The sequence below is a fragment of the Carassius auratus genome, chromosome 39 (assembly GCF_003368295.1).
Source record: "Carassius auratus strain Wakin chromosome 39, ASM336829v1, whole genome shotgun sequence".
NCBI lineage: Eukaryota > Metazoa > Chordata > Actinopteri > Cypriniformes > Cyprinidae > Carassius > Carassius auratus.
In genome coordinates this window covers 1,867,772-1,882,676 of record NC_039281.1, presented here as the reverse complement: position 1 = coordinate 1,882,676, position 14,905 = coordinate 1,867,772, and the positions used below count along the sequence as shown (strand labels likewise).

The 14,905-nt window shown below is 36.4% G+C and overlaps 1 protein-coding gene across 3 annotated transcripts in view; it reads right to left on the bottom strand.

The window, feature by feature from the left end:
• LOC113057635 (transcription factor COE3-like) overlaps positions 1-14,905 on the bottom strand; it is a 93,755-nt gene that overhangs the window by 78,456 nt on the left and 394 nt on the right. For all 3 annotated transcript variants that reach the window (XM_026225075.1, XM_026225078.1, XM_026225076.1), the window contains exons 2-3: positions 3,760-3,916; positions 1,430-1,493 (exon numbers count right to left, since the gene is read on the bottom strand). In XM_026225075.1, the coding sequence (XP_026080860.1) occupies positions 1,430-1,493; positions 3,760-3,916 (221 nt within the window). The remainder of the gene's footprint in view (positions 1-1,429; positions 1,494-3,759; positions 3,917-14,905) is intronic.

The following is a 14,905-nucleotide window of genomic DNA, read 5'->3' as shown; positions in this document are numbered from 1 at the left end:
GAAATTAATTCGCTTTATTATTCTTTTCCCTACAGTGCGTTTATGCGCATTCTGTTATGCTTGTCATGTTGACTGAGCTATTCCGTTAACACTTCTTAGCAAAAACAAACTCAGCTCAGCTTCTGAGTTGTTCTATTATTTATGATTTCCCCATCTTAAAGTGTGAGAGTTCACTTTTCTCCTGCCCTGCTGTCTGGTGGATGACAGAGAATCCACATCTACAGACAAATCATTCACCACTGGCTGTTATCATTAGAGCAGGAGTAGAGAAGGGCCTTGAACTCAGACTTTGGCTCCAACTCTTCTTATAGCACACATGTTTACCCACACTTTATGAAAACTTGCATTTTAATTTTAATTTTTCAAGGTGGCATTTAAATGTATGCTAAAGGAATAGCTCACTTAATTTATTCACCCTCACATCGTAACAAACCCTAACTGATTGCATCAGTCAGATTCATTAACAAATCAGTTTTCATTGAAAGAATCCCTCACAAAAGAATAATCTGTTTATGAATTGGATATCACTAAATCCTTCAGAAATAGTGCATCCTGGTACACAAAAAGTTATGAATTCATAAGACATTAAATAATATTGTCCAAGTTGTTGGACCACTTCTGAAACTTTTATAGTGCCATTTCTGAATCTTGGCTCTTCTTCATTCACTGTAACTGTATGTAAGAAAAAGCAACCAGCATTTCTTATTTTGTAGTCAACAGAAGAAAAAGTCACACTGGTTGTGGATCAGTATGAAGGCAAGTAGATGACCAGAACATGGAATAAATTTTGCAATGTTTAATATTGTTATTAATGAAAGTGTTGTCATGACAGTTTAATAAGTTGATAACTTGTGCTTTAAAAACATATGTTTTGTTATGGAGCGTATATTATGCTAATATTATATATTATGCTAAATGTACTGTATATAATATGAGTAAGGATGCATTCATAATATTGTGAAAAATTATATTTATATTTTCTTTTTTAATATATTTTAATATGTTACTGTAATGGCAAAGCTGAATATTCAGCATCATTATTCCATGCTTCAGTGTTACATTATCATTCAGAAATAATTCTAATATACCGATATAAACTATGGCAAGTGTAACAGCACCTACTCTTAATGTAGCCAGTCTGTGTGTAGTTTACTAAGAACTAAGAGCTCAAATGAAGCCTTGTTGGGTGAGTAGCGTGGAATGACATTAGACATGAGCGTAAACTGTGGAAGGGTGGCAAATGTGTTCAGCAGCATGAACTCCTCTCAGGGTAAACAGATGGAGCTCTCAAATACTCTCCCAGATGTGAGGAGACAAGTTGGATGATTGTGGTTACATATCGTTTACAGCTGGCCCCGCTCTGCCTTGCAATATGTCTTTGTTATTGATGGGATATGGAAAGGGTTTGCGGGAGCAGTATGGGTCTCACCGTTGCTGTAGAGAAGCTGTAACCTGTAGTGGATGCCATTGTTGGTCTTCTCGCCATTGTATTCCTAAAAGAATACACAAGCAAGTAGAACATGAAAAATGTTTGAAAAAGAAATTGTCATCTATTAAAACACTGACCATCAAGACAGGTAACCTCAGCATGTTGACCTTCAGACCTGAATTGTGACTCACTGCTGGATATGGCTCTGCTAATTATGGGACCAATGTCCTGGCAATACTTGCAAAAACTATTTTATTTATTTGGCTTTGACTACCCATTTTTCTATATACTTGTTCTATACATCTTTACACCAGTCATCAGTTTGGGGTCAGTAATCATTTTGTATGTTTTTAAAAATAGGTCTCTAATGCCCACCAAGACTGCATTTATTTGATTTATTTGATTTTAAAAACAATACAATTGTAGAGTAATACAGCAATAATGTTAAATATTATTACAATTTACAATAGCTATTTTCAATCATAAAGTATTTTAAAATCTAATTTATCCCTGTGATGCAAAGCTGAATTTTCAGCATCATTACTCCAGTCATCAGTGTCATATGATCCTTCAGAATCTTTCTATTTTCGGGCTCATGAAAAATGTCTTATTATTAACAATGTTGAAATGTGCTGATAAATATATTTCTAAACATTTTTTAGGATTCTTTGATACACAGAAACTTCAAAAGAACATCATTTATTTGGAATAGAAATCCTTTAACTGACATTATAAAAGTCTTAACTGTCACATTTGATCATTTTAATGCATCCTTGCGGAAAAAAAAGTACTAATTCCATTCCAAAAAAATAATAAATCTTACTGACCCCTTACATTTGAACAGTAATGTACATTTACATATATTTACCCAAGGAGTGCTTCTATTTAACCAATAAAAATTAATTTGTAAAAATGTTATAGTTTGTTTGAAGGCTTACTTAAAATCTCTGTTGAGAAATACAGAATCATTCACTTTCTAATAATTCCAGCAAAAAAAAAAAAAAAAAAAAACTGCAATGCATGCAAATTTGGGCCCAGTTTGGTTTCACTCTTTGGACTAAGTGTGAGGGTTAGATTTAAACATCACATTCAGGCTTCAGGTGAGTTATTTTACCCTAATGTGACATCAATCCAATGAGACGCAGGAACACGACACACCCACACATGACGTCAGTCTTTCTCGGTCTCCTCACTGCCAAGTTTAATGGTAGCATCTTGGCAGCGACCCAGGGTGGAGTGGAGGAGTGTTGGGGGGTGGTGCTGGGTGGGGGTTATGGCGGAGGTGAGCAGACAGTGAGGACAGAGCGCTGACCGTGCCAGCTGGCCCCCGTCCCATACGACCCGTGGGCGGAGCTGTTCTCTGTAACCTTTTACTGAGAACAACCCCCCGACACACACACCGCAGGGTGAGCAGGACTACCCTCCGAAACACACCACAGGGCTACAAAGTACAAACACAGGACTACACTCCAGAATGGAGTTTGCGGTACCTTGAAAAGGCCAATTTTTTGAGTAATGCATTGGGAAAGAGTGAGATTTATTCCCATGATCCAGAAAATCACACTCAAACGATAAGCAAAAATTAAATGTTAGTAAAAGTGGATATTTTATAATAAATTCAAATAAAAAAAGAACATTACATTTAGTATTGGTAATGCAATTCTTATGACAAAAAGTGGTCTCATCGGTGCCCCCTAGAAGTATTTTTTTGGTACTGAGAATCACAATACTGTGTGATAATGTGAGTTTGATACCCAGTGCAATTGCATAAAGAAAGAAAAGATATAATTTAATAAAGAATAGATTTAAAATATAGAATATCTTACCATTATTTATCACCATATATATATATATATATATATATATATATATATATATATATATATATATATATATATATATATATATTGATGAAATTAAAAATAAAAAATAAAAATACACACACAAATTAAAAACTTTAATTTTTTAGGAAATATTTTATGTCGTTTTTCAAATAATGTATGTATTTACGATCAAAAAGAGGTATTTACGTTTATTTTGTAACTTTTTTTAACTTAAAAAAAATCCACATTCGGATATATTGCTAAAATTAAGAAAGAAAATTAAAAAAATTAAAAAAAAAGTAAAAAATTAAAAATTGTTGCAGAGGATTTTGGTAAATGTTCAAATGTTTTATGACTTTTTTTATTTATCAAAAATGCACCTAAAAACTTATTATACCATTGCACAGTACATTCTTAGCATGTTCTCCAAGATCAGTATGCAAACCCCAGCATATAACAAATCCTGCTGCGTTGTGTAGCAGCATCTATTAGTGACAGACTGCTTACTTTGTCTTTTTCCACAAAGTCCACATAGGAGGTTCTCTCGATCTCGACAGGCTGTCCCTGCCGGTCATACAGGGCCAGAACGAAGTGGAAGAAGTTTGACTTGCGCAGGTTCGAGGGAGGCTGTTTCTCATAATGGGCTCTCGCCAAACCCACACCACTACGAAAGAGAGAAAGACACAGAGAGATTAATGTACTATAATCATTCGAAATATGAGCTTGCAGAAACACGATTTCACAATGTTTCACAAATAATATCTCAATGCATATAAATACATGACATTGATCAATTTTTTAAATATGTGAAAAGATAAAGACTACAGGAAACACAAACAGGAGATTAGAGCTGTTACAATGTCAGATTACAGGAAATAACTGAGGTGTTAGAAAATAGATATTTGGCTTGTTTTTCTCATGCCCTGTGTGCCATGAACTCTTTTGTCTGCCCCTCTCTGCTCTGCCACCTCAACAATTGGAATCTGGCACTGAGCGGGGGACCCCAGAAGGCACCGTCTGCCTTTGCAGCTGCCAATCGCTACTGGGTACAGCTCGCCTTGGCAACTGCGGCGTTCCTCTTTCCCTCACCTGTCAGTCAAACCTGCTCGGGCCTCCCCAGGGTTCAAGCGATAGAAGCCTTTATCCTGACTCTCACACTTGAGCATCGATTAGAACGCGTGGCAAACGATGGACTGACAGAGACCGAGGAGCTTTGCGCAGCCCGAAAGGAGGAGGCCCACACCTCAACACCAACCCTGCACGTCCACCTATCAGTCAAACCATCAGCCCTGGTCCACTGACGCAAACGCTGATCATCTGTCCATACCTGGATCAGTGGACACATGGGCCTCAGAGAGAGAGGAAGGCCTGAAGTAAAGGACAGAAGATTCAAATGCATGTGGTCTATTTTCAATAGGGTGGTAATGTATGCATCTCTTTCCTGAAGAAGAAACCGAAGTCAAGCACTTAATCTAACACTGTATTTTACCACATTATAATTGAACAAAGGAATACTTTTATTTATATTGATTAAATTAAATGTTTTAAACATAATATTATTATAATAATTAAATAATACAATATAATAAAAAACAAACAGATCTGCCATTGGTTGCCAAACAGATGCCGTCCCCGTCTCTTTCGTAGAAATTAAATCAGTCTACAAATGGCTTTATACACTAACATTCTTTTATTATTTTATTCTGTAAAGATGCATTAAATTGATCAAAAGTGACAGTGAAGATATTTATAATGTTACAAATATTTATATTTCAAATAAATGCAGGTTTTTTTTTCGATACTGGGAAAAGGTATCATGTTTTCCACGTCTGTATTCAACATTAATAATAATCAGAAATGTTTCTTGAGCACTGAACACTGGACTGGAGTAACGGCTGATGAAAATTCCTATTTTCATCAATGTCAATGCATCGAAGTAGCATCTTAATATATATTTACAGTGACACTGCTATTTTAAATTGCAAAAATATTTATAATATTCCTGTGTGTGTGTGTGTTACTGTATTTTTGATTTTAAAAAAAAATAATCCTATTTAAGAATAACTGACTTACATCTTACCAACCCCAAACTTACACATGGCAGCGTACTGCAAGTACATTACTGCATATTAAGATGGGACAGGAAAAACGTTTTTTCAAATCATTAATAAAATAATGACATCACCTTCAAGTCAAAACAAGTGGCTTGTAATATTTATGATTCCTTAAATCATCAAATTAAAAAGCGTTTAATGTTCACATACATAAATTGCATCTGTCATAGTTAAGTCTGTTCATTATTTACTCGTTACTGTGATGAGGTGGGTTAAAATACATCTGAATCTCTAAAATATGCTCATACATAAATATTTGTTCATTTGCTGCGCTCGGGGTGGGGAGTCAGTGTTTTGGAAAGCGGCCTGCTCTCTGTCTCCGCTCGCTGAGATATTCCCCCGGTACGACATTAATAAAGCCTGACCCCTCCCCAGTACTATTACCAGGGCTTAATGCTTCATTTGTATCCGAGCCTGGTGAAATCTCATTCGTGAAGTTGAGGTTACAACACTGAAGGCAAAAACAGCTTTCACAGAAGAGGCTGTGGGAGGGGGATTGAGGGAGGAGCACTTTTAAAGCGGATGACTTCAACGTAAATGGGAAATATGATCTTCTTCATCTGTAGTAATTGATTCGCAGTGAAGATCTTTAGCAGTCTGACTGGTCAGGGCGGTGCTAAGTCTGACAGATGCCCTCTAAAAGCAATAAGAAAAAAGCATGCAAAATAAGTAAAAACAGCTTTAAAGATTAGAATTATACTGTAAACTATATAATTATATTATGTGAAGAATGTTGGGTAGTCAACAGATTACTTGTCCATTAAATCAAAACATCAAGATTTTAGTAATTTATAGATAACTGAATTAATTATAATTATAGATAAATATACATTTATATTTTTTTCCATTTATACTTATTACTATTATTGTATCGCACTACAATAAAAAAATTATAAAACATTACAAATATAATAGTTTGGTATTAAATATAGCATTTTACACAGTAGGATGCATCAACAGTCTGGGCCTAAATCACTGCATGAAATGCACAAGCATACACAAACACAAATTATCACCTTCGCATAGGAAGACAGAATTACAAAACGACACATTTGCGGGGAGCAAGAGGAAAAAGACGGTATCACACTTAAACACACACGTATTGCATCATGAGCTCCTCTCCATTACCCCATCAGCTCAGTTACACAGCCAGGCATCAGGTTTCTGATGGGGTGAGGGAGAGAGACATCGTTCCCGCATGCTCTCGCAAAGGCACGGATCTTTACACACAGGAAACGATCGACTCAGAAAGCTTGTTAGTGTTATTATTTTAATTATGTTGATTGCTGCCATATCCACTCCAGCAGTCAGAGGCAGAGGCGCGATTGGACGCTCTGTATTGAAATAACTGCTATTGAGGTGATGAACACACACACATAGACAGCAAAAATGTGTAAATCAGTCACTAACGGATGGCTTCAGCACACGGCCTTACAACAGTCTCCGTTAAACACACTGTTTGACATGTTCTCGCCACAGAGTAGAGAGAAATAAAAGGGAAAAAAAAAACGTGTTAGCCAGAAACAACCCTAGTTCTGACACAATTCTGGAAGTAAAAACACCCTCCACTTTTATTTGAATCAATAAATACAGTCTCACAGAACTGCTTTAACAATAAACCACTCATAGCAGGAGCTGAAGGGTTTGTAATGATGACATTTCCGAATACAAGAGCGCTGTCTTTCTATGCAGCGGTGGCTCAGTCTGCGGCTCTTTGCACACTGCAGCCTTAATGCAATACAGCAAAGTCTAATTATGTTAAATGAAAAAAGTAACCCCAGGCTAAAATCCTCACTGCTCAAGGGCCTGAACACTTGAGGGAAATGGATACTAAGACTCAAACTCTGAAATCATCCGCTAATGAACATGCAGAGGAGAAGAACTGCCAATACACAGACACAGTGGGATCTGCTGAGTTATTGAGGAGTTAGCTGACATGTGTGTGAGTAAAAAGAGGTAAGTGATGCCTTTGCATGTACATCTCAATAAAACAATTATCTCACAGTGAAAAAAAAACTGATTGATCATAATGATTGCAAATATTTAATCTTTAGATTAGACAGAAAACACTGCAAATAACGTCATTTACAACACATTTAACTGCCATAACTTGACTTATTTCAGAGTAAAGCAGAATATTTGGTCTTCAAATTCTGATTTCATGTTATCTTTAATGTACACTTAGCGTTCAAAAGTTTGAGGTCAATAAATATGTGCCATGTTTTCATAAGTATTCTCTCATGCTTACCAAGGCTGCACTTACTTTATATAAAATACAGTAAAAACAGCTAGTTAATATTATAATTACTATTTTGTTCCTATTCTAATGTTTTAAAATGTAACTTACTCCTGTGATGCAAAGCTTAGTTTATTAACAAAGCTTAGCCATTACTGCAGTCACCAGTTACACATTCCTTCAAAAATCATTGTAACATGCTGATTTAGTGTCAGTAAACATTTCATATTATTATCATCAATATTGAAAACTGTGTGCTGCTTAATATATTTGTGGAAACTATGATATATAGATTTTTTCAGTATTCCTTGACGAACAAAAATGTCAAAATAACAGAATTTATTTAAAATAGAAATCTTTTCTAACATTATAAATGTCTTTACTGTCACGTTTGATCACATAAGGACACCCTTTCTGAATAAAACCATTGATTTCTTTCAAAACGTGTAGTGGATCAGTTTTGTATTAACTGTATTAACCAGTATTCTAACTACTTTACCATGAGGTGTCTGTTAAAATGCCTGCGAAAGATAGATATTTGACACAGGTAGTGTATGGGTGGCATCTACAAGCCCTAGATCTCAGTGACATTAATCACGCCTGTGATGGACTGTGACAGAGGGAAGTCTTTAACTACAGCTCGCCTCTCTCTTTCTCTCTCTCTCTCTCTCTCGAACTAATGAGCCGTACAGCAGCACTCTGTTTATACAAATGTGACGCGGAAAAATCATCTCTGCCCTGGCTGAGAGCCAGCGTGCTGATCCAACAAGTAAATGTTCATCTCGTTCTCTCTCGCTTGCGCTCTTCCTTCCTCGTTTTCACTTTTTTAAGAATTTGTTGTTCTCATTTGTTGCATCCATCCTGACAGTTTCCCTCTCAGAAAGGTCTTGACGAAAAAGAAAGGTTACAAGGCTGGATGGCATCAGCTGAGATTTGGTGGATAAACCCACTGCCTTCATCAGAAGTCTGCAATGGGAGATCATTTTCTAAATTAACCGACATAAGGGAATCATATTTAATTTGACCTTTACTATAATAAATGACCAAATGAGAGAAGAGGAGGGGAGAAACAGAGCATGCTTGCCTTCCTGTGCTCATCAGGGTCCAAGTATTTTGAATAAGATATGCACATACTCTGTGTTTACGTGGGGAGTAATTTATGCAGAAAGATACAATTACTGTGGCAGCATACACTTGCTCATGCTTACGAGTGTGTGTGTGTGTGTGTGTGTGTGTGTGTGTGTGTGTGTGTGCCGTGCAGTGTTAGGGGTGGCAGCAGGCAGTCAGCATGGCAGCGGTATGTTTGGTTAGCACTTATTAGCTGTGTAATAAGATTTAATGAGTTGAGCATATTGGGATTAGAGGAGAGCAGACACAGAACGAGAAGAGGAGGAGAGAGAGAGAAGAGGAGGTTGTTTTGAAACCCGTATCTCACTTGTGGTCAAACCGGGTCTTTTTTTTTTTTTTTTTTTGGGTTCACTTGGCCTGTTGCAATGTCATCTCTGTAGCTCTTATTCTCTCTCGACTCAAGTGTGCGGTGCTTTAATTGTTCAACACAAGCCTTGTGCATAGTAAATTGTCGAAATGGGCAGTTAGATCCCCCTAAAGTATAAAAATGTGTATTTTACATGGCTGTTATCTGAGGTAAAAGCGCTGCGCCAGATGTGCTGATTGTGTTTATGGATAGTCGGCATCTTTGTTTCTTTATCGCTAATTGGATGTTATGATGTGGAATCATAGGAAAACCTTCCTGGAATGACAGAGTGCAGAGAGTAATAGAGGCATCTGTCACTGCTGCACAGTAACGGGTGGCCGTAAGTCAAAGCGAACGTGTCCGAGAGGATCTTTGCATAAAGAAAGGCCTGTCATTTCTCCATGAAATCTATTGCCACACAAACACAAACGGCCTGTCTGTCACGTCTCCCAGCAATAAGCTGGCACATACATCACCAGCTGCCTGCATCACAGCCACGGCATGCTCACTACTTCTCACACACACAAATATATAAACATACTAGCACTTTTACAGACATCAGAAAGTAGACGGTGTCTTTACATGCCTGTTCCTGACTTTGTTCCCTTAACCTCTGATGCTAAATTAGGTCAGGTTTTCTGTTTACTGAAAAAAATTATTCTATGGATTGATATAAACCCCAAATTATGTATTTTCATTGAAATATGCATATGCAATGCAATGCAATGCAAAAAAACAACAAACAAACAAAAAAAAAAACAACACAATGACATTCAAAGAAGACATAAAGAATTATGGGTAAAGTTCCAAAGTTATAACCTGAGGTGGTTTGTACATCTTTAAACTTGTGATAAGGTGTTTCTCATTGGATGGTGATAAAATAAATATATGTATATTTCTTTTAAATTAGTATATTTGTTCATTATTATATTGATAAAATCAAAAAATATTTTTTTTTTATTTAAAACTTAAAAAAAAGGAAAAACAAAGAAAATTTAAACGTACAAAAAAAAAAAAAACTAGATATTTGTTTTTTATGTCCCTAATCATTGGGATATTTTAGCATTGTTCATTTGGGATAATCTCAATCTAAATGGAATCATGCAGTGGTTTAAAATAGTATGGGGAAGAAAAAAATAAATCACAATGCAAGTAAGGGACCAACAACTGAAGGTGAACTATACCTTTAAACGTTTCAAACATCCTGAACAACATCTGAATTTACACACACACACACACTAAAACAATAATCCACAGTAAAGATATTCACTTTCACACACAGAAAATGCTGCTTTTGCCTTCAGTATTTTGCTGAACAAAAAGAAGGTGCTCTGCTGAATGGCCTGTGTCGTCAGAGGGGTTGATGTGCTATCATTGCTCACTGAATGAGACTCTCAGCACGAGAGGAACTGAGTCAATAGACTCGTGGCTCTCTCACAGATTAGACATCTAATCAAATTCAGCCCCGTGTGTTTATCGCTCGCTGTCGTTGGAACGCTCCACAGCTGTGACAAAACGACGACATGTCACATAATACACATAGACTCATGAACACAATGCAAAGTAATGTTCTACAAGTGTATCATGTCATACAGGTTTTATCAGGTTTTCCTTGCTGTTGATAATGATAATAACAACAAAAATCTAATGATCTATAATGCTGATTTAGTTTTAACTTTAACAGTTGAGATTATTACACACACACAAAAACAAACTCAAACAGCTGACAGCACTGTCAGACACTGTCACACGTCGGAATCATAATACACTTCTTCTTTAATGGTAAAAGCATATTATCAGCCAGTGCTAAACCCTTCCAGCTAATTTCTAATTTGTTTGTAATTGCACCGAGACAACTAAACCATTGCACAGTTAGAAGTTATTTCCTGGAGCTGGACGGCTAAATTACAGGCAAATGTTTCATGTGATTAGGACACTCTAATTGAAAATTTGACATAGAATAAAGCTGCCTGTCTAATGCAGAAGAGCATCAAGTGCATAAAGCATGGAGGAAACAGGTATTTACACTGCTACGTTCTGATTTTTTTTCTTTAATCACAGTGAATTCCTTTTTGATTATTGCATCCCGTCGAATTGCAATATATTTGTTTTTCTTTCCATCAAAAATTAGTCATGGCCTCATTGCAACTCTTCTCCTTTGGATGCCTCGATCAATGCACTGGTCACATGTCTTTCCTCAGCTGATCTCTACATAAGAGTCAGAGTTGTGTGTGTGAAGTGCTACCCCTACACTGTGGTGTCTGTGTGTGTTTTATTAGTATTGTTCTTGTGCATGTTTGCCGTTTGCTGTAGGTTTAGCCCTGACTGCACCTGCCAGACCTGCACACACACAATAAAAAATATAGCACTCCTTTCTCTTACCCTCACTCTTGCCGCTCCGTTCTAAAAAAAACTTACAGTATTTTCTAAAAGCGTTAGTGGCCTACAGCTGAAATCATTAGCTGGTCACCTGTACATTTCTAATGGGGTCATTACCGAGGTGGCCCTGCAGCCGGCCGCTAATCACTAGCATGTTATTGGGCAGCTGTTTCTAAAACACTTGTTTCTCTGTGTTACATTCCAGCATGCAGGCGTTGACTGAGAAAGAACAGAGTGAGACCCTATAAATCAGGTGTGTTTTGTGATACAGTGAATGTTTTAGAGTATTTAAGAAAGCGGAAATGTTTTAAACTTGCCGTTTTTCTGAGTGGCTAAGTCCATTTCTTGTATTGTTAAATGTCATTGTTGCATATTTGGTGTTGCATATCATGCAATTACACACAAAGGAGTGTGGAGACAAATTTCCTTTTTTATATATGTATATTTCCGTTCATATATACAGTTTTTTTTTTTTTACCTAGAGCATGGGGTCTGGACTTCATTAGTCTGACCCCCCTTCTCTCCCCCCCCACACACCAGTGGACAAAACAGAGGCGACATAATTCACTTTGCCAGGTTTTACAGTGTAGGGGTACAGAATCGGTGAAAGGGTCAAATGAAATCTGTTCCCCAGCTGTGCGGCCCTCTCACTCACCCCTAGGCTCAGAGAGAAGGCCAGAGAGAGAGAGAGAGAAATGCTCGGGGGGAGATGGACCCCACAAACGTACCCCTGAGCTGCCTGAGCATCACAAACCCTTTCGGCTAACTACATCAGTCCAGTTTGTGTAGGAATGCAAACAAGTTTAAACTGAATAAAAACTGTGCAGTGTTTCTGAACTGTGATTATTTATTAAAATAATGTTGGTAATAAGGATGGGATCATGCAAGAATCCTCATTTCTGCAGAGCTAAAATTCAATGCATGTTGTCCAAACAATGATTTTCCTTCTCTACTCTGACAGGACTAGGACTAATCCAAAAAAGGTTGCACTTCCCACCAAGCTCACCCCTAAACACCCACCCATCATCACCACAGCCAACACATGATATTATTTACAGGATCACATGAAAGTTGCAAATCAAATTAAGCTCTCACTTTTGCTCTTTTATCCACATTCACTCACTTTACTGTCTCTTAAGAGAACACCCTTTACTTCATCCCTACCCATAAAACCCATATCCTGCCATCAGTGTATATTTGAGATTAAAATAGAACTAAAATGTGATGAAAATGCACTAGGATGAATTAAAACGAGTGTGAAAGAGAGAGCAAGAAAAAGAGGAAGAGGTGATATTTCAAGCAGCAGAAGATGTGCATGTGTTTTTTCGCCTGACAAATGTACATAACATACTGAAACGTAAAATACTAGCAAATGAAGGATTATAATAACTATATGTTAGGCAAAATTAAAAATATGATTTTTAATAATTTAAGTCGTTTATTTAATATTTTAGTCTTGGTTTAAGATGGCATCGTGCTTCGTGATACGTTCGCCTCTTTTGCGTTTGTATAGAATTTTGTTGTGTAAGAGGATGATAATTGGCTAGAGCAAATTAATTATTATGAGGGAACTTGTTTTACAAATGATTTTTTATGCAGCCCTGCTATATTATGGTAGAAAACAATGCTCTTTATTACACTCCATTTATAACTATATGCATGATAAATTATTTAAACGGGCTTGATATTTTGACCGATATATTTTTTTTATCCTCGTTTTTTTTTTTTTTTTTTTTTGCCATATTGCTTATGCTATGCAACATATTTATTTTTCCATAAAATAAATTATTCAGAATGCGAGTTTTTATCTCATGTAGGGTAATTAGATGCCCAAAGACGTTGGATTTTTGTCTCTAATTAATAATAAAACATCGGCAGTTTGGTTTGCAAATACTGGTGATCTACAAGGTGCTCGCGACTTTTCCATGTTAGCGATATGACAGGGCAGGTATTTCTGCCACTTGTACATGGCAGCTGACCTGCACTGTAAGTTTGAAACATCTCATTTATCCAGCATACACAATATGCAATATTAATATACCGCGGGGGTATATTTATCTCCGCAGTGTATCTAAGGGGTTCACGAAAACATGTAAACGCAGCAGATCTCTCTCTCTCTCTAGCCTACATGGTTTAAAGTTTCAAATTATTTGTAGCCTACATTAAAAAAAACGCCTCGTAAACTTATGTCCTGAAGAAGTTTTGATTTCAGGATGCATCCTTTTTCACACTAGCAGAAAATAACCCGTCTCATTAAGTGCGTTTTGCTCACTTAAGTAGGCTACATATAACATCGTAATTAATTATTAATTTATTTCAGACCACATGTTTGGCCATGCTTGATGCAGCAAATTAATTTAGCTATATAACAAATAAATACATAAAGATTTAAATGAGCTTAAATATCTGAAAATACCATCAAATACACTAAATGAGCAGTCCCAATATTCCTCAAATTCTCGCCCGTTCTCTCTGTGCTTTTATAGTGACAAAAAAAATCGAAAATTTTTGCCCTAAGACACATACGTGTATTTCATCACAGAAAAGAGGTATTTCACTTGTTATTCCATTAATATGCAATTAATTTTAAAGAATTAGTGCGATGCTATCTGTTCTTCCGTCTCCAATTTTCTCCGCTTCTATATTTTATAACAATTTTAACATGATATCACGGCCTGTGTAATAAAAATTAGTTTAAAAAAAAACTAAAACAAATTTTTTGTCCCTCTGCATAAAACTTTAGCAAGTCAGTTTAAATGTAACCTTCACGTATTTCTCGAAATCTCATGTCTCTCTTTGAAGGGTACAGAACATCCTACATCTCCTCGGTGTTTCAGCATCATTCAGGAACCCAGAAGATAAGAGAGTAGCTACATGCGGAGGATCTCCCGGTCCAAAAACTTTTCTTTTTAAACTTGTTTCAAGTGTTAATTGTTTATTTTTTATGCATTACACTAGTGAAATAGAAAGACCAACCGAAAGACATGTTGTGGTACCTCGATTGGACTTTTCTTGATTTTTATTATTATTACTATTATTATTATTATTATTTAAACAGGCCTAATAGTTTTGTCTAGCGCAATAACCTCACTAACTCCACTTATCTCTCGCACTTTGAGCAATCTTTAACATCATATAAATTATATAAATCAGAATAAATTATTTAGGATAATTTTGAAATCACCTATAGTATTGCGTATTTTCTTTACAAACAAAAATATAAACTCATGCTTGTTATTGATTCTCACTAGACCTCTCTGTCCCTGTGATGCACGTTAAATATCATTAGATGAGTGCGATTTTGAAATATCAATATTTTCAGGGTAAATAAAATGGCATGAGCGGGACATTCCTACACAAGACAATCTGAAAGACCTCCAGCTCTGTTTCAGCCACAGATAAATCAAGTAGGACAATGTTTTCTCATGTGTGACAGGCAGCGTAGCTAGA